General features: G+C 49.6%; 2 protein-coding genes across 2 annotated transcripts; one reads left to right on the top strand and one right to left on the bottom strand.

Moving 5' to 3' along the window:
• Positions 1–1,903: 1,903 nt before the first annotated feature.
• On the bottom strand, positions 1,904–7,480 carry LOC119955466 (tubulin alpha chain-like). The gene is made up of 5 exons (XM_038781669.1): positions 7,414–7,480; positions 5,026–5,248; positions 4,409–4,557; positions 2,802–3,482; positions 1,904–2,292 (listed from the first exon to the last, which is right to left on the bottom strand). The coding sequence occupies exons 1-5, from the start codon at positions 7,414–7,416 to the stop codon at positions 1,996–1,998; spliced, it is 1,353 nt and encodes a 450-aa protein (XP_038637597.1). The 5' UTR covers positions 7,417–7,480; the 3' UTR covers positions 1,904–1,995.
• A 7,915-nt stretch (positions 7,481–15,395) lies between these two features.
• On the top strand, positions 15,396–19,689 carry LOC119955653 (tubulin alpha chain-like). The gene is made up of 5 exons (XM_038782082.1): positions 15,396–15,493; positions 17,168–17,390; positions 17,522–17,670; positions 18,115–18,795; positions 19,301–19,689. The coding sequence occupies exons 1-5, from the start codon at positions 15,491–15,493 to the stop codon at positions 19,595–19,597; spliced, it is 1,353 nt and encodes a 450-aa protein (XP_038638010.1). The 5' UTR covers positions 15,396–15,490; the 3' UTR covers positions 19,598–19,689.
• Positions 19,690–20,009: the final 320 nt, after the last annotated feature.

The following is a 20,009-nucleotide window of genomic DNA, read 5'->3' as shown; positions in this document are numbered from 1 at the left end:
GGGGAGGCGCGAAGATAGAGCAGTCAATCAACAAGTCGCAGAGGTGAGGATCCACCGGACCCCGACCAGATGGACTATCAAACATGAGTTGTTAATACCATCTAGACTGATCCATCCTTTCCACTGACCACATGTCCATTCACCCACAGGACCTACAGCTGATGATGTTGGCCCATCCAGAGTGGTGTTGTCTGTCATCTATTCGAAAGATCAGTGATGTTTATACACCTTGGGCCATCGCGGGCCTCCTGCTCTGGGTCTCGCCCTGTCCTGATGAGTGGCTGGGACTCAGGGTGTGGAACGGGGCCCTGCACATGGGCCACCACCTCGAGTCTCTGATGATGCTGCTGCTGCCACCGTGTCCGGTGCCTGGTCACCCAGCCTACCAGCAGCACCATGGGGCCGAAATATCGTCCAAACTGTTCAACATCTGTAAGGAATTGGGAGAGGGTGTGAGACTGACAGAGTCTCAGACTGAAGAGTGTTGCCTTACACCTTGGGACCCTCCATTCCCCCATTGCTGCTCTTCCCCCCCCCTCCCCATCTGGCATGCCCTGCCCAAACACACCTGGCTGCATAGATCATAGATCATAGAACAGTACAGCACAGAACAGGCCCTTCGGCCCTCGATGTTGTGCCGAGCAATGATCACCCTCTGCTCACTGTCCCCACACCTTGCACCCCAGAAACTCGAACATAATGTTTCCTGGATCGGTAGCATGTCCCCTCCCCCTTGCACTCACCCATCCTCCAGGAGTTTGGATGTTGGCTGCTGTGTGTGTGGCTTTGCCTCGCTCACTGTTCAGGCACAGTGTCCAGGCATCATAGTCTATTGGAATGCTAGGCAATAATTCCCACATGCTACATGGCACGCCTACTCATGGGAATTCACTTGGGATGTGTGAATGCTCACTGAACTGAGATTGCCAATTCCCTATTGGCAATTGCCTTCAGCCACACAGCTAGAGCCCTCCGCATTCAGTGGGCGTAATGGGTTGTTGGTGGGGTAGACAGGCAGGGACTAGGGTTTTCCCTGGAACGGATACACATGATCCAGGTTTTGGCATGGAGGACCCGTGTGCGGTTAAATCCCCCCCACCCCACCCCATCCCACCCCACACCACCCCCCCTCGAGCGAGAGCACAACAAGGTCACTGAATCATGCTATATGTCTCCAGTCCCAGATGACCATAGGCTGCTTTCCCCTTGGGGGCGGAGGGGGTGGGGGGGGGGGGGGGGGGTGGCGGAGAGCTGACTGGTGGTGATTTAACCTGAGGGTCGCCACACATCAGGCAAGGGGCAAGGTTGCGAGGTGGGGCCTTCATGTATAACCTCATGCAGGGTAGCAATAAATAGCACATTCTCGAGTTAAATAGTGCAGTGTTATTTAAAACTACTTTAAATCTGGCCTGTAGTATTTAAAGCTAGCATGCACCAGCTAAACTGTACAGGCTAACTTTAAACTTTCCACTGTACAGGCCAGATTTTAAAATGTACAGTCTAGCTTTAAGAGAACTGGATAGTTTTACATTCGGCAGTTTAGCTTTAAGTGCTGCTTGCCCATGTCCTCCAATTTCACCAACCTAAATTTTAGCTCAGTCTATTGTGAGGGACTTTTACATCTGGTGGATAATTCTCTGGTTTCCTTCTATCACTCGCCTCCAATCCATCAGACTCCTCTCTGTGAGACCCAAATTAATCAGTTTCTTACCCATCAAACCATTATCAATCAGAGAGACCATGATCATTGTTTTCGAGTTTAAAGTTTAAATGCTCTGCGATATCGAGACTGTAATCCTGTCAAGTTTGATTAACCCACTTTCAGGGGCCATAGATCTTCAATCTTCTTCCTTTATGTCTGTTTTAGTCCCTTGTGGCTATTAAATTGACACACACACACAAAACCATTTAAAAATAAATTTATTGTATTAAATAAAGATTCTCAAATCAATGGGAAATAAAGTTATAATCTTTTAAAATCTGTATTAATAAATATTATTCTTCCTCCTCTGCCTTTCTGTCCAGTGACGAAGAATCGACGGCCACTTCTTCATAATCCTTCTCGAGTGAGGCCATGTCCTCACGTGCATCCTGGAACTCCCCTTCCTCCAGCCCCTCCCCCACATACCAGTGGACAAAGGCCCGCTTGGCGTACATCTTATCAAATTTGAGGTTCAGTCGGGTCCAAGCCAAGGCAATGGCAGTGGTGTTGCTCAGCATACAGAGGGCCCGTTGTACCTTTGCCAGGTCACCCCCTGGCACCACCGTCGGGGGCTGGTAGTTGATGCCAACCTACAGAGGGAAAGGAAAATATATTAGAGCTTCAAAATCAGATCTGTTGGTTGCCATGGAATTGGCATAAACATTAAATTTAGGAACTGTATTGAGCCTGTAAATGTACAGGAAGCCAGCTCTGGTTGTTGATTGGACTTTTAATCTTTGTGTCAAGCTTAGTTTCTGATGGAAGATATAGTGAAGCTACATTCAGGAGCTAATTAAATTATTTCTCACATCTTTTCCAATGTGGCTTTGATTCTCATTCTTCTTGTTTTAAGGGAACATTCTCGTGGTACATTCCCAGCAACAATCGAAGATTGAAAACTGAGAGACTTCAACTAAAAGCCGCAGTGGGAGCTCCCGTTTGAACCAGAATTAGGGAACCTTTGTTACTTTATGTTCCAAAACGGAGATTCAGATTTTGACCCGGATGGTAGAGATGTCCTGTGTGCATGTGAGGTGAGATTGGTACAATCCAATGTTTTCCAAAAATGTCATGTATTGATTACAAAGGCAACACTTACCTTGAACCCAGTCGGACACCAGTCAACAAACGAGATTGAGCGCTTGGTCTTGATGGTGGCGATGGAAGCGTTGACATCCTTTGGCACCACGTCTCCTCGGTACAGCATGCAGCACGCCATGTACTTGCCCTGGCGGGGATCACATTTCACCATCTGGTTGGCTGGTTCAAAGCAGGAGTTGGTGATCTCCGACACCGAGAGTTGCTCGTGGTAAGCTTTCTCAGCTGATATAAGGGGCGCATAGGTTAACAATGGAAAGTGAATGCGGGGATAGGGGACCAGGTTGGTTTGAAACTCAGTCAAGTCCACATTGAGGGCACCGTCGAACCGGAGTGAGGCCGTGATGGATGACACTATCTGTGCCATGAGACGGTTGAGGTTGGTGTAAGTTGGTCTCTCGATGTCAAGGTTACGCCGACAGACATCGTAAATAGCCTCATTGTCCACCATGAAGGCACAGTCAGAGTGCTCAAGGGTGCAGTGGGTGACCAGCACAGCATTATATGGCTCGACCACCGCAGTGGCAATCTGGGGAGCAGGATAAATGGAAAACTCCAGCTTGGATTTCTTCCCATAGTCGACAGAGAGTCTCTCCATCAGGAGGGAAGTAAAACCTGAGCCTGTGCCCCCCCCAAAACTGTGGAAGATGAGGAAACCCTGGAGTCCGGTGCATTGATCAGCCTGTGGGAAAACAAAGGAGAAAAGATTAAAATGGAGCAAGGAATTGATGTTGTGCCAAGCCTTGTCCGAAACCAAGATCAAGCTGTCCCACTCCCTGTCATTCTGGTGTGCTCAATGTGCCTATCCAATAACCGCTTGAAAGTTCCTAAAGTGTCCGACTCTACTATCACAGCAGGCAGTCCATTCTACACCCTAACCACTCTCTGAGTAAAGAACCTACCTCAGATATCCCTTCTATATCTCCCACCCTGAACCTTATACTTATGCCCCTTGTAACAGCTACATCCACCCGAGGAAATAGTCTCTGAACGTCCACTCTATCTATCCCCCTCATCATCTTATAAACCTCTATTAAGTCGCCTCTCATCCTCCTCCGCTCCAAAGAGAAAAGCCCTAGATCCCTCAACCTTTTCTCATATGACCTATCCTCCAAAACAGGCAGCATCCTGGTAAATCTCCTTTGCACCCTTTCCAATGCTTCCACATCCTTCCGATAGTGAGGTGACCAGAACTGCACACAATGCTCCAAATGTGGTCTCACCAGGGTCATATACAGTTGCAGCATAACCACACGGCTCTTAAACTCAAGCCCCCTGTTAATAAACGCTAACACACGATAGGCCTTCTTCACGGCTCTATCCAATTGAGTGGCAACCTTCAGAGATCTGTGGACACAAACCCCAAGATCTCTGTTCCACCAGATTCCTCAGAACCCTGCCATTGACCCTGTAATCCGCATTCAAATTATTCCTACCAAAATGAATCACCTCGCACTTATCAGGGTTAAACTCCATCTGCCATTTTTCGGCCCAGCTCTGCCTCTTTGCAGCCTACAACAGCGCTCCACCTCATCCACTACTCCCAAAATGATGATATGGGTATTCTGTGCAGCTGGGATTTGTCAATGTCCCTGTCACACAACTTACCACCTTCCGTATGCGATCCAAGACCAGATCCACAATTTCCTTTCCGATGGAGCAGTGGCCCCGTGCATAGTTATTCGCCGCATCCTCCTTACCAGTGATGAGCTGCTCCGGGTGAAAGAGCTGTCGGTAGGTGCCTGTGCGAACCTCATCTGTGAAGAGGCAACAGAGATAAACAACACAGGGTTACACAGTGGTACAGTGGGTATCACTGCTCCATCACAGTCCAGGGACCCGGTTTCAGCTCCGTGTGGAGCGGTTACTGTGTGGAGTTTGCACTTCCTCCTCGTGTCTGCATGGGTTTCCTCTAGGTGCTCTGGTTTCCTCCCACAGTCCAAATATGTGCGGGTTAGGTGAATTGGCCATGCTAAATTGCCTCTTCGTGTCCAAAAGGTTACTGGGCTACAGGGATAGGGTAGAGCGTGGGCTTAAGTGGGATGCCCTTTCCAAGGGCCCGCACAGGCTCAGTGGGCCGAATGGCCTCCTTCTGCACTGTGAATTATATGATTCTATGAACAGGGACACAGACCTTTCCAGCACATTTGATGCCTTTAGGCCGCATTTCACTGAGTTTTGAAAGAAGATTAGCTGACTGAAATACCAAAAATCTATCACCTTACCAATCACGGTGGGCTCTAGATCTACGAACACGGCCCGGGGAATGTGTTTCCCCGCCCCTGTCTCACTGAAGAAGGTGTTGAAGGAGTCGTCACCACCTCCGATGGTCTTGTCACTGGGCATCTGCCCATCCGGCTGGATTCCATGCTCCAGACAATACAGCTCCCAGCAAGCGTTACCGAGCTGCACACCTGCCTGGCCAAGGTGGATTGAAAGACACTCACGCTAAAGAGAGAAGAAAGGAGATCCAATTATTTTATGAAGACAATGTTTGCTGGAGTCAATATAGCTGGTAGGAGAGAGGTGTGTGAGGTAATAAAGTCACACAGTATGGATTCCCTGCATTCACTGTGAATCCAACCTAGTAATTGATTGGTCCCTGTACTTTTTGCACAACTTCAATGAAAATGAAAGTTGCCATTGTCCCTTCGGACTACAGGCTGCTCTCCCATTTCAGAGAGAGAACTGACTGGTGATGATTTAACTGGGGCTCCCCACATCTCACGCGAGAAACAAGATTGAGAAGGCCACACTCAATGAAAGCTCTCCAAAACTTCCACAGATTGTCCTGGTCTCTTCTCTGTGGATCCCTTTTCCTCATGCATATACTTTCCCTGTGGAGCCTTGTTTTGCCTATGGGTGTCATATCTCCTTGCATATTCCCTCTCCCACATTAGGATATCCCTCGTGATGGTGAGTTTTCTTTGCTTGCGGATTACTAGTGAGTTATGGTTTCTCCTTCACCTCTCTGTTAACCTGCCTGAATCCTATTGGCTGGGGACTATTCATTATCTCATGAAATATTTGAAGTTTATTAACAATTCAAGAATACAAAAGAATCAACAACAATCCCGAAAATCAGTAATATGCGAAAAGGCACCAAACAAAATTGCAAACTCACCAGCTCTCACTCCGCCCCCACTCCCCGGCCCCAAAGGTAGCCCCACATTTGTGGAAAGGCTCCCAAATGAGCAGCGCAGACCCACTGGAAAAGGTCACACCGATACGGGGCATGGCAGAAGACAGAGGAAGAGAACTCTCTTTACAAAAACAAAACAAGACAAAAGACAGAGCAACCACAAGAAACTCCACAAACAATTAAGCACAAGGCAAAGCCCCCAACACTCTAGCAACAGCCCCACGTCAGTGAAGAGGAGCCTGCAAGCAGCTCAATCCACTGGAAAAGGACAGGCAGTGTGCGGTGGAGGAGAGAGAGAGAGAAAACACCTCTCCCCTCACTAGCACCAGGAAGGACCCCTCAACACCAGTTCACAGAAGCAGGAGGACCGCAACTGGTGAGCACCCAGCTGCTAGGCCCAAAGTAACAAGACACAACAAAAATACAATGATAACCATACATTCCCCAACAAAAAAACACAACCAACATCAGTACAGACAGTACACATACCAAATTGGGCCACTGCCCTGCTGCTCTCACAGTTCTGGTATCCAGTCTCTCGATACCATCCAGTCCAAAACTGCAAAAACAAGTCTGTTTTCCTCCACTTTCAACCCAGTAGCAGGCCAACCAAAATCCATCCCATGCTCCACTCTCTGCCGGTAAGCAGAAAGGCAGCTAGCAACAGGTACGAGTCTCAGGCGTGGCAACTGCAGGCAGGCAACGCCATCCTTTCTTTCCCCTGCAAGCAACTTCTCCTCCATCCTACTGGTTGTAGCACCATTCACCCATGCCATAGTCCAGGCTTCAAGATCCAGAAAAGGCAGCCAGTACACAGAATAACACACCAGGTCAGGGAGGAGGGTTACAGACAGAAGCAGTTGGAGCGCAGAGGCAGATTCCCCTCCAACACCTCAGAGTGTGAACTACTTGGGTGGAGTGTGAGCTCCCACAATGAGGGGTGGGGGAAATCATTATCACTTATACCTGTAGAAATAGAGCTGACCAGTGTGGTACTGGCTAAAGTAGGAAGCAGTGGTGTACTACTGCTGCTGTGTATATATAGTTGTAAATAAAGCTACTTTTGACATTACAAACATGTGCTGGATTCTGCATGGCCCTTACAAAACTCTCATTGCTATTCTTTCTGTGAATTTCCCTTTTCTCCCAGCTGATTTTCATTTCCCAGTGAATTCCCAACCTCTTGATCTATCCACCATTCCAGCAACTTCTCACTGGTTTAGCTCACCAGGCTAAATCGCTGGCTTTTAAAGCAGACCAAGCAGGCCAGCAGCACGGTTCGATTCCCGTACCAGCCTCCCTGGACAGGCGCCAGAATGTGGCGATTAGGGGCTTTTCACAGTAACTTCATTGAAGCCTACTCGTGACAATAAGCGATTTTCATTTCATTCTGTGTATCTAGCCATCCCTGTGGATTCCTTTGTCTTGATAAAAATCCGTTAACCAATGGAGTTCCCCTGCAGCCACTCACCATGATCTCCTTCTTTTGTAGCTCCTGAGAATGTGCCGTGTTGACATTGTCGCTATTTATACTGCGCACTTGGAGCATTCCAATCAACTGAACCGCACTCTGATTGGTTCCTGAGAACAAAACACGATGGTTGCTTAGGGAAACCATAATAACGAAGGCTGGATGATGCTCAGCGCTGATTGGTTCTTTGCGCAAATGGTGGAACAAATGTTTCAAGACATTCTGTTATCAGCGAAGATCTAGGCAACGACGCCATCTTTCTTCATCGAATGTCCTGCAATCAACCTGCAATTAGTAAAACATTTATCAAACTAAGTCAACCCTATTGATCAATCACACTCCATCAGGCTTCCCAACAATTACATTCTTCTTTCAAGCATCCTCTCATCCTCTACATTGAATCTATTGTTGTTACTGTTAAATTGATGCGAGACTTAAAAATCACAAATATATCGTACAGACTAGTGTTACAGTGTACAGGCTAGATTTGAATAATGCAGGTTAGTTTTAAATACTGCAGACCATTTTTAAATACTGCAGACCATCTTTTTAAAAATAAATTTAGAGTACCCAATTAATTTTTTCCAATTAAGGGGCAATTTAGCATGGCCAATCCACCTACCCGACACATCTTTGGGTTGTGGAAGTGAGACCCATGCAAACATGGGGAGAATGTGTAAACTCCACATGGACAGTGATCCAGAGCCGGGATTGAACCTGGGACCTCAGCGCCATGAGCAGACCATCTTTAAACACTGCAGGCTAGCTTTCAAAACTGGTGGTTAGCTTATTTTTTGAAATATTGTTTATTAAAATTTTACATTTTTACACTGCAAGTAAAGATAAATGAGACAGTTGCAGTTTACATGTTCCTTTTCGGCACCCACCCCATCCTCTCCCCATCCCCTCCCCATCCCCCCCCATCCCTCCCACTCTTTCCACCTGCTGCTGTTTCTGGGTCTTATCCTAGGCCCTTTGCTTCACCGTGGGTAGTTCGGTGTTTGTCTGTGGGCAGTCTTTTTCCCTTCTTCCATGTCGCTTGGCGTCCCCTACTTTCTTTTCCGCTCTTCCCTAGTTGTTGTCTGCTTGCTTTTTGAGGGTTCTTTTTCGTGTGGCCTTGTGTTAAGCCCTCTGGTTCCCATGTGGTCTCTCCTTGGCCTCCCCCTTGGTGCTTCCTTCAGTGTTTCTCCCGCTGTTTCCTCCCCCCCCTCTCGTTCCTGTCTGCTTTCTGTGGTCCTGGTGGCCCCCGTGCATCCACTCGGAATCCCCGCTTCCCTGCCCCCAGCTCTACCAGTTGTTGGCTTTGAATAGGTCTTGTAACAGGTTGGTGAATGGCCCCCACACTAAATGAAAGCCATCTTCAGACCCTCAGATGTTCTTGATCTTCTCCAGGTGAATAAATTCCGATAGGTCTGCCAGCCAGTCTGCAGCTGTGGGTGGTGCTGCTTATCGCTGGCCGAGCAGGATTCTCCGGCAAGCGATTAGGGAAGCAAAGCCAAAGGTGTCATTCCCCATCTATAGTTCTGACTGGTCCGATACCCCGAAGACTGCCACTCTCAGACACAGCTCCATCCTCAACCCCACAACTTTGGATATTGCCTCGAAGAAGGCTGTCCAGAACCCAACACGTCTATGGCATGCCCAGAACATGTGGGTGTAGTTGGCTGGACCTCCTTGGCACCATTGACATTTGTCCTCCACCTCGGGAAGAACCTGCTCATTCGGGTTCTTGTCAGGTGTGCTCTGTGCACCACTTTTAGCTGCATTGGGCTTAGCCTTGCACAGGAGGAGGTGCAGTTGAACTTGTTCAGTGCTTTGTTCCAGAGTTCCCAACCTAGTTTTTCATTTACAGATGTCGGAGTTCCTGTCTGTTCAGTAGTTCCAATCTCCCTTTCAGCTTCTCTAGTCTGTCCCCCCCGTGTAAAAGTCCAAACCGTCAGTGTCCCCCCCCCCTCCTGTCCCCATCTCTTACAGGTGGCGTCTAGCATGGCTGGTGGAAACCTGTGGTTGCCAGAGATGGGGGCCATAGCAGACGCCTCGGTCAGACCGAAGTGCTGCCTCATCTGGTTCCAGATTCTCAGTGTTGCTACTACCACTGGGCTGGATGAATGTTTGTTGGTGGGGATGGGAGTACTGTTATGGCGAGGGCTCGGAGGGTCGTTCCTGTACAGGAGGACTCCTCCATCCTCATCCATTCCGTATTTGGTTCCTTCACCCATACTCTCCCTCTCTTGGCCACAGCTTCCCAGTGGTAATGTTGCAAGTTTGGGAGGGCCAGACCTCAATCATCTTCGTTCTTTTTTTTGTTCTTTCACAATAGCAACATTTAAGAGGCATCTGGATGGATACATGAATAAGGAGGAAATAGAGGGACACGGATCAACTATGGGTAGAAGGATATTTTTTAGTTCGGGCATCATAATCGTCACGGGCGTGGAGGGCCGCAGAGCCTGTTCCTGTGCTATATCTTTCTTTGTTCTTTGTTCTACTTTGCAGTGTTGTTTTAGAGGTTCTTGGATTCTTCTCTCCCCACCCCCCACCCACCTGCGCCCCGAAACACAAACGCCATAATCATTTTGTCTATTGCTTGGAAAAAGGCCTTGGGGATGTAGATCGGTCTGGATCTGAACAGGAAGAGGAACACTCATCTTGATTGTCTGCACCCTCCCTGCCAGGAAAAGTGGGAGTGCATCCCATTTGTAGGTCCTTTTTAACTTCCGCTGCCAGACTGGACAGGTTTTCTTGTGGATCCATGTCCAGTCATGGGCTATCTGGATCCCCAGGTAGCGGAATTTGTTTCAGGCTATTTTAAATGGTCGACCCTCCATCTCTGCCCCTCCTCCCCTGGGGTTCACCGGGAAAATTTCACTTTTGCACAGGTTGAGTTTGTAGCCTGAGAAGGCTCCGAACTCTCCCAGAAGCTTTGTGATTTCGTTCATGCAGTTTTGAAGGTCTGAGATGTGGAGGAGCAGTTCATCCACATGGAGTGAGACTCTGTGCTCTCTGCCTCCTCCGAATTCCGCCCCAGCCTCTCGCGTCTTGCAGGGCGATCACCAGCAGCTCAATTGCCAGGGCGAACAGGAGCGGGGACAGCAGGCATAACTGCCTTGTGCCTCTGTGTAACTGGAACAGCTGGTGGGCTTGGTCTGAATGCTTGCCTTGTGGGCATTGTACAGGAGTTTCACCCATGAGATGAACGCTATCCCCAGTCCAAACCGCTCCAGTACCTCAATGATTTGATTTGATTTAATTTGATTTGATTCATTGTCACGCATACCGAAGTACTGTGAAAAGTATTTTTCTGCAGCCAAGGGAACGTACATTCAAGGACCTCCATTCGACTGTGTTACATGATCGTGTTTTTGGGATCCTTAAGGGGGAGGGGGAGCAGCCCCAAGTCGTGGTCCACATAGGTACCAACGACATAGGTAGGAAGAGAGATGGGGATTTGAGACAGAAATTCAGGGAGCTAGGGTGTAAGCTGAGAGCTAGAACAAACAGAGTTGTTATCTCTGGGTTGTTACCCATGCCATGTGCTAGCGAAGTGAAAAATAAGGAGAGAGAGAAGCGTTCTTCTCCCGAACCCTCACCGCCTCGGAAATTCGGCACTCTGCAGTTGAGAAGGAAGCACAAGCCATAGTGGAGGTCGTGCGGCACTGGAGGCACTACCTAGCCGGTAGGAGGTTCACCCTCGTCACCGACCAACGGTCGGTCGCCTTTATGTTCGATAACGCACAATGGGGCAAAATAAAGAACGACAAGATTCTGAGGTGGAGGATAGAGCACTCCACCTACACGTACGATATTAAATATCGCCCGGGGAAGCTCAACGAGCACTCAGCTGCCCTGTCCCGCGGCACGTGCGCCAACGCGCCCAAAGACCGCCTGAGAGCCATCCAAGATGACCTCTGCCACCCGGGGGTCACCCAGCTTGCCCACTTCATCAAGTCCCGCAACCGTCCCTACTCCACAGAGGAGGTCAAGGCCATGACTAAGGCATGCCAGATCTGTGCGGAATGCAATCCGCAATTCTATCGCCCAGACAGGGCCCGCCTGATAAAGGCCTCTGGGCTCTTTGAGCGACTAAGTGTGGACTTCAAAGGGCCCCTCCCGTCCACCAACCGCAACATCTATTTCCTCACCGTGATCGATAAGTTCTCCCGCTTCCCTTTTGCTGTCCCCTGTCACGATATGACCTCGGCCTCCATGATCAAGGCACTGCACAGTATCTTCACACTGTTTGGTTTCTCTGCCTATATCCACAGCGACCGGGGTACATCGTTCATGAGCGATGAGCTGCGTCGATACCTGCTCGGCAAGGGCATCGTCTCGAGCAGAATGACGAGCTAAAACCCGTGGGGTTATAGCAAGTGGAGAGGGAGAACGCGACAGTTTGGAAGGCCGTCCTCCTAGCACTACGGTCAAGGAGTCTCCCAATTGCCCGCTGGCAGGAGGTCCTACCCGATGCCCTACATTCCATTAGGTCGCTCCTCTGTACGGCCACGAACGAGACCCCTCACAATCGTTTGTTTGTCTTCCCCAGGAAGTCCACCTCTGGGGTCTCGCTTCCACATTGGCTACGTCTCCGGGACCAGTTCTACTCCGGAGGCACGTGAGGAGCCATAAATCCGATCCCGTAGTCGAGAGGGTCCAACTGCTACACGCAAACCCTCAATACGCCTACGTCGAGTACCCCGACGGCAGGCAGGACACCGTCTCCCTGCGAGACCTGGCACCCGCTGGCTCTCCCACCGACCCCGCCAGCTCACCCACCGACCCCGACGCTATCCTCATCGACCCCCCCCTCCTACTGACGCTCCCCTCCCTGCACCGACCGCCAACCTCGACAGCGCCCCCCCCCCCCATAGCGCCCCCTGACTCCCCAGCCGTCGCCGGCACCGATCACCCTAGTCATCCCGGATACCTCCCCCCCCCCCCCCCCCACCCTGCTCCAAGGTGGGCAAAGGCTCAGTCAACCGTGCTCCTGGATATACCATCATCAATACCGACCGTATCCACAGCACCATCACCGGAGCAGGAAAAGTCAGCACGGACGGTCAAACCACCTGCAAGACTGAACTTGTAACTCCACTTCACCCCCGACGGACTATGTGGTTTTTTTAAACAGGGGGTGAATGTGATGAATGTTATCAGTAGCTGATTTAATGGTACCTTACCTTTAATGCATTGGCCCTTTAAGACCGGGCTTGGAACCCTGGGGGACTCCGCCTCCGGCTCCGCACCCAGGAAATGATATATAAGATAAGGCTCACTCAGGCAAAATGTGATGAGCACACTTCTCGGCTGCTGTACAGTTCTCAGATGATTAAATCCTTTGAATCATTCTCTCCTGTGTCGTGATTGCGCGTATCTCACACGTCCAGTTCGGGTAGGAGGCCAGCGGCAGCTAAGGTGTTGAGGGGGTTTATGGATCAGATGGGAGAGGTGGATCCTTGGAGGTTTGCGAGGCCGAGGGCCAGGGAGTTTTCATTCTTCTCCCATGTGCATAAGGCCTATTCCCGGATCGACTTTTTTATTATGAGCAGGGGGCTGGTTTTGAGGGTGGAGGATGCCGAATATTCGGCGATTGTCATTTTGGATCATGCCCCGCATTGGGTGGACCTCGAGCTGGGGGAGGAGAGAGACCAGCGCCCGTTCTGGCGCTTGGAAGTGGGGCTGCTGGCAGACGAGGAGGTGGGCGGGCGGGTTCGTGGTTGTATCGAGAGGTACCTGAGGCCAATGATAATGGGGTGGTCTGAGTGGGGACAGTCTGGGAGGCATTGAAGGCGGTGATTAGAGGGGAGTTGATCTCCATCCGAGCCCATAGGGAGAGGAGAGAGCAGAGAGAGAGGGAGAGGCTGGTGGGGGAGTTGGTGAGGGTGGATAGGAGAAACGCAGAGGCTCAGGAGGAGGGATTGCTGGGGGAGCGGCGTAGTCTTCAGGCCAAGTTTGACTTACTGACCACCAGAAAGGCGGAAGCTCAGTGGAGGAAGGCACAGGAAGCGGTCTATGAATATGGGGAGAAGGCGAGTAGGATGCTGGCGCATCAGCTTCGTAAGCGGGATGCAGCCAGGGAGATTGGTGGAGTTACGATTCGGGGCAGCAGGGTAGCATGGTGGTTAGCATAAATGCTTCACAGCTCCAGGGTCCCAGGTTCGATTCCCGGCTGGGTCACTGTCTGTGTGGAGTCTGCACGTCCTCCCCCTGTGTGCGTGGGTTTACTCCGGGTGCTCCGGTTTCTCCTATTCGTAAAAAAGTAAGGTTAATGGGGGGGGGTTGTTGGGTTACGGGTATAGGGTGGATACGTGGGTTTGGGTAGGGTGATCATGGCTCGGCACAACATTGAGGGCCGAAGGGCCTGTTCTGTGCTGTACTGTTCTATGTTCTATTAAGGATAGGGGAGGGAATGTGGTGCGAAGTGGGGTAGATATCAATGGGGTCTTCAGGGACTTCTACGGGGAATTGTATCGGTCTCAACCCCCAGCGGAGGGGGGAGGAATGGGGCGCTTCTTGGACCGGCTGAGATTCCTCAAGGTGGAGGAGGGGCAGGTGGAGGGACTGGGGGGGGCGTCGATTGAGCTGGAGGAGCTGGTCAAGGGGATAGAGAGCATGCAGTCGGGGAAGGCGCCGGGACCGGATGGGTTCCCGGTCGAATTCTAAAAAATGTATGCAGACCTGTTGGGCCCCCTGTTGATTCGGACCTTTAACGAGGAAAGGGAGGAGGTGGGGTGGGTGGGGTGGGGGGGGGGGGGGGTGGGGGGGGGGGCTTTGCCCCCGACTATGTCCTGGGCGCTGATTTCCTTGATCCTTAAGCGGGACAAGGACCCCCTGCAGTGTGGGTCATACAGGCCGATCTCGCTGTTAAATGTGGACGCCAAGCTGTTGGCGAAGATCTTGGCCACAGGAATAGAGGACTGTGTGGCGTGGGTCATCCATGAGGACCAGACGGGGTTCGTGATGGGAAGGCAGCTGAACATCAACATACGGAGGCTCTTGAATGTTGTCATGATGCCGGCGGTAGCGGGGGAAGCGGAGATAGTGGTGGCGCCAGACGCGGAGAAGGCCTTTGATAGGGTTGAGTGGGGGTACTTGTGGGAGGTGCTGGAAAGGTTTGGGTTTGGGGAGGGGTTTGTCAGATGGTTGAGGTTGTTATATGAGGCCCCGATGGCGAGCGTGGCCACGAATAGGAGAAGATCGGAGTACTTTTGGTTATACCAAGGGACGAGACCTTGTCCCCCTTGCTCTTTGTGTTGGCAATCGAACCCCTGGCCATGGCGTTGAGGGAGTCGAGGAACTGGAGGGGACTGGTGCGGGGGGAGGGGGGGGAGGAGCACCGAGTGTCGCTTTATGTGGATGATTTATTGCTTTATGTGGCGGACCCAGTGGGGGGAATGCCGGAGGGGATGAAGATTCTCAGGGAATTTGGGGACTTCGCGGGGTACAAGCTCAACCTGGGTAAGAGCGAGCTGTTCGTCGTGCACCCGGGGGATCAGGAGGAGGGGATTGGTAGGCTCCCACTAAAAAGGGCGGAGAGGAGCTTTAGGTACCTGGGAATCCAGGTGGCCAGGAGCTGGGGGGCCCTACACTAACTTAACCTTACAAGGCTGGTGGAGCAAATGGAGGAGTTTAAAAGATGGGACATGTTGCCGTTGTCGCTGGACGAGGTGTTATTGATGTGACTGATTGATGGGGTGTGATTGATGTGACTCTGATTGATGGGGTGTTATTGTGGGGTTGACTGGGGCCTTTGATTTGTTTGGCTCTGATCAATGGATCTTTATTAATTGCAGTTTGATTGAAAAATATTTGTTCAGCAAAGATGGCCTTGACCCTGGAACTTCTCCAATAACAGAATGTCGCGAACCGTTTGTTCCATCGTTTGCGCAAAGAACCAATCAGCGCTGAGCATCATACAGTTTTCTTTATTATGGTTTCCCTGAGCAACTATCATGTTTTGTTCTCAGGGACCAATCAGAGTGCAGTTCGGTTGATTAAAATGCTCCAATGAGCGCGGTATAAATAGCGGCAACGTAAACGCACGGCACATTCTCAGGAGCTGTGAGAGCAGGAGGAGATCATGGTGAGTGATTGCAGCAGAAGCCCATTGGCTGTTGGAGATTTATTGTGCACAATTGTGGTCACTACGCTATCAGTAGGATGTGGAAGTTGTGGAGAGGGTCCAGCGGAGGTTTACAAGGATGTTGCCTGGTCTGGAGAGTGTTAGCTATTTGGAGAGGCTGAATAGACTCAGACTGTTTTCATTAGAAAGATGGAGGTTGAAGGGTGACCTGATAGAGGTCTACAAGATTATGAGGGGCATGGATAGAGTGAATGGGCAGGCACTCTTTCCCAGGGTGGAGGGGTCAGTTACCAGGGGGCATAGGTTTAAGGTCCATGGGGCAAAGTTTAGAAGAGATGTGTGAGGCAGGTTTTTTTACGTAGAATGTGGTGAGCACCTGGAACACGTTGCCAGGGGAGGTTGTGGAAGCAGATACATTAACGATGTTCAAAGGGCATCTTGACAAATACATGGATAGGATAGGTACAGAGGGATATGACACAAGAAAGTGCCACATAGATTTTGGCCAGGGTTGGTATTATTACAGTACAGTTTGGAGGGCCGAAGACCTGTCCATGTGCTGTATTCTTCTTTGTTCAAAGGAATCCACAGGAAAGGCAAGATGCACAATGTGAGAGTGAGAAGTTCCTGGGATGGTGGATACGTCAGGAGAATGGGAATTCATTTGAAAAGGGAAATCAGCTGGGAGAAAAGGGAAATGCACAGGAGGAGTAGCAATGGGAGGTGAATAGAAATCTTAACTGAGTCGGAGAGAGGTAATCCGCAAGAAAAGGAAACAACATCATGAGGGGCATCCAAATGTGGCAGAGGGAATATGGAGGGAGACATGGCACCCATAGAGAAAACAAGGCTCCACAGGAAATGGACATGCATGAGGAAAATAAATCCACAGGGGAAGTCTCTTTCCACAGAGGAGAGACGAGAACAATCTGCAGAAATTATGGAGTGATCGACAATGAAACAAGACTTTAATTCAGGGAGGAATAAAACCCTGCAGAAAGTAGAGGGACCAATCAGAAGGACCAAGTAAGAATGCAGGGAATCCGTACTGTGTTTTTTAAAAACATTTTATTCTATTTTATTCATTTACAGAATGTGGACGTCACCAGTTAGGCCAGCATTTATTGCCCTATCCTAGTTGCCCTACAGAAGGTGGTGAGTTGCCTTCTTGAACTGCTACAGTGCTTGTGCTGTATGCTAGTAAGGACTTTGCAAGGTCTGGGTTTGCTGTTGCCATTTTTGGTGCTTCATTCAATGCCGGGTGGTCCGTCCAGTTTCATTCCTTATTGGTGTTTTTGTAACTTTCTGGGCCATTTCAGAGGGCATTAAGAGGCAACCACATTGCTGTGGGTCTGGAGTCACATGTAGGCCGAACCAGGTAAGAATGGCAGATTTCCTTCCCTGAAAGACATTAGTAAACTAGATGGGTTTTTACGACAATCCACAATGGCTTCATGGTCATCATTGGGCTTTTAATTACTATTATTTTCTTGAGTTGAAATTCCATCACCCGCCATGGTGGCATTCGAACCCAGGTCCCCATATTATTATGCAGGGTCTCTGGATTACTAGTCCACCATCTCGCCTCGCACACATCTCTCTACTTCTAGCTATATTGACTTTACAAAGCATTGTCCTGCAACAATATTTGCATCTTCTTTCTCCTCTCATCAGCGTGAGTGTCTTTCAATCCACCTTGGCCAGGCAGGTGTGCAGCTCGGTAACGCTTGCTGGGAACTGTATTGTCTGGAACATGGGATCCAGCCGGATGGGCAGATGCCCAGTGACAAGACCATCGGAGGTGGTGACGACTCTTTCAACACCTTCTTCAGTGAGACAGGAGCGGGGAAACACATCCCACGAGCTGTGTTTGTAGATCTAGAGCCCACCGTGATTGGTAAGGTGACAGTTTTTTGGTATTTCAGTCAGCCAGTTTTGCTTCAAATCTCAGTGAAATACAGTCTGTAGGCATCAAATGTGCTGGAAGGTTCGATGTCCCTGTTTTTTCATTTCTGTTCCTGTCCACAGATGAGGTCCGCACCGGCACCTACCGACAGCTCTTTCACCCGGAGCAGCTCATCACAGGCAAGGAGGATGCAGCGAATAACTACGCCCGGGGCCACTGCTCCATCGGAAAGGAAATTGTGGATCTGGTCTTGGATCGCATACGGAAGGTGGTAAGTTGTGTAACAGGGACATTGACAAATCCCAGCTGCACATAATACCCATATCATCATTTACAACTGTCTCATTTCACCATCACACTGTCCCAATGCCTTGGTGGAAATGAAATCTTATTCATGGCCATGTGTACAAATCCCACTCAGTCTCTCCTCTATCACATATTGATTTCACTCCACTATTCCCCTGATCAGTAACATGCACAAAAGGCAGCTGGGACATGGCTTCCCAAGACTGAACCTTACTCTCGACACCACCACTGATTTTCCACCCTGAGATCCACTCTCCCTCCCCCGACACTAAATACTCTCTCCCGCCAGACACCAATCATCCACCTCACCACCTCTTGCTGCCCTTTGCCGACAGTTGATGACTGTTCTTTGATGCTGGTTGTAATTCCTTGCTCCATTTTAAATATTTTCTCCTTTGTTTACCCACAGGCTGATCAATGCACCGGACTCCAGGGTTTCCTCATCTTCCACAGTTTTGGGGGTGGCACTGGCTCAGGTTTTACTTCCCTCCTGATGGAGAGACTTTCCGTCGACTATGGGAAGAAATCCAAGCTGGAGTTTTCCATTTACCCTGCTCCTCAGATTGCCACTGCGGTGGTCGAGCCATATAATGCTGTGCTGGTCACCCACTGCACCCTTGAGCACTCTGACTGTGCCTTCATGGTGGACAATGAGGCCATTTACGATGTCTGTCGGCGTAACCTTGACATTGAGAGACCAACTTACACCAACCTCAACCGTCTCATGGCACAGATAGTGTCATCCATCACAGCCTCACTCCGGTTCGACGGTGCCCTCAATGTGGACCTGACTGAGTTCCAAACCAACCTGGTCCCCTATCCCCGCATTCACTTTCCATTGTTAACCTACGCGCCCCTTATATCAGCTGAGAAAGCTTACCACGAGCAACTCTCAGTGTCGGAGATCACCAACTCCTGCTTTGAACCAGCCAACCAGATGGTGAAATGTGATCCCCGCCAGGGCAAGTACATGGCGTGCTGCATGCTGTACCGAGGAGACGTGGTGCCCAAGGATGTCAACGCTTCCATCGCCACCATCAAGACCAAGCGCTCAATCTCGTTTGTTGACTGGTGTCCGACTGGGTTCAAGGTAAGTGTTGCCTTTGTAATCAATACATGGAACTTTTGGAAAATATTGGACTGTACCAATCTCACCTCACATGCACACAGGACATCTCTACCATCCGGGTCAAAATCTGAAACTCCGTTTTGGAACATAGAGTAACAAATGTTCCCTAATTCTGGTTCAAACAGGAGCTCCCACTGAGGCTTTCAGTTGAAGTCTCTCAGTTTCAATCTTCGATTGTAGCTGGGAATGTACCACGAGAATGTTCACTTAAAATAAGAAGAATGAGGATCAAAGCCACATTGGAAAAGATGTGATAAATAATTTAATTAGCTCCTGAATGCAGCTTCACTATATCTTCCATCAGAAACTAAGCTTGACACAAAGATTAAAAGTCCAATCAACAACCAGAGCTGGCTTCCTGTACATTTACTGCAATACAGTTCCTAAATTTAATGTTTATGCCAATTCCATGGCAACCAACAGATCTGATTTTGAAGCTCTAATATATTTTCCTTTCCCTCTGTAGGTTGGCATCAACTACCAGCCCCCGACGGTGGTGCCAGGGGGTGATCTGGCAAAGGTACAACGGGCCCTCTGTATGCTGAGCAACACCACTGCCATTGCCTTGGCTTGGACCCGACTGAACCTCAAATTTGATAAGATGTACGCCAAGCGGGCCTTTGTCCACTGGTATGTGGGGGAGGGGCTGGAGGAAGGGGAGTTCCAGGATGCACGTGAGGACATGGCCTCACTCGAGAAGGATTATGAAGAAGTGGCCGTCGATTCTTCGTCACTGGACAGAAAGGCAGAGGAGGAAGAATAATATTTATTAATACAGATTTTAAAAGATTATAACTTTATTTCCCATTGATTTGAGAATCTTTATTTAATACAATAAATTTATTTTTAAATGGTTTTGCGTGTGTGTGTCAATTTAATAGCCACAAAGGATTAAGACAGACATAAAGGAAAAAGATTGAAGAGGATCCATGGACCCTGAAAGTTGGTAAATCAAAGTCGCCGGGATCACGGTCCAGATATCACAGAACATTTCAATTCTTAATTTCTAAAGCAATGATCATGGTCTCTGATTGATAATGGTTTAATAGGTAAGAGCCTGATTAATTTGGGTCTCTGAGGGGGATCTTCTAAATGGAGGTTTGATAGATTGGAGACGAGTTACAGAGGGAAACCAGAAAATTATCCACCAATTGGATAAAGAGCCTCACAGATCA

The sequence above is a fragment of the Scyliorhinus canicula genome, chromosome 21 (assembly GCF_902713615.1).
Source record: "Scyliorhinus canicula chromosome 21, sScyCan1.1, whole genome shotgun sequence".
NCBI lineage: Eukaryota > Metazoa > Chordata > Chondrichthyes > Carcharhiniformes > Scyliorhinidae > Scyliorhinus > Scyliorhinus canicula.
The sequence above is the reverse complement of the archived record's forward strand: the minus strand, read 5'-3'. Positions and strand labels throughout refer to the sequence as shown.

What these genes read in the sequence shown, in the direction of transcription:
- LOC119955653 (XM_038782082.1), top strand. An exon ending in TGGATCGCATACGGAAGGTG is followed by an intron (nt 17,671 to 18,114) that starts GTAAGTTGTGTA and finishes GTTTACCCACAG; the next exon opens with GCTGATCAATGCACCGGACT. An exon ending in GGTGTCCGACTGGGTTCAAG is followed by an intron (nt 18,796 to 19,300) that starts GTAAGTGTTGCC and finishes TTCCCTCTGTAG; the next exon opens with GTTGGCATCAACTACCAGCC.
- LOC119955466 (XM_038781669.1), bottom strand. An exon ending in TCTAGAGCCCACCGTGATTG is followed by an intron (nt 4,558 to 5,025) that starts GTAAGGTGATAG and finishes GCCTCTTCACAG; the next exon opens with ATGAGGTTCGCACAGGCACC. An exon ending in TGGATCGCATACGGAAGGTG is followed by an intron (nt 3,483 to 4,408) that starts GTAAGTTGTGTG and finishes GTTTTCCCACAG; the next exon opens with GCTGATCAATGCACCGGACT.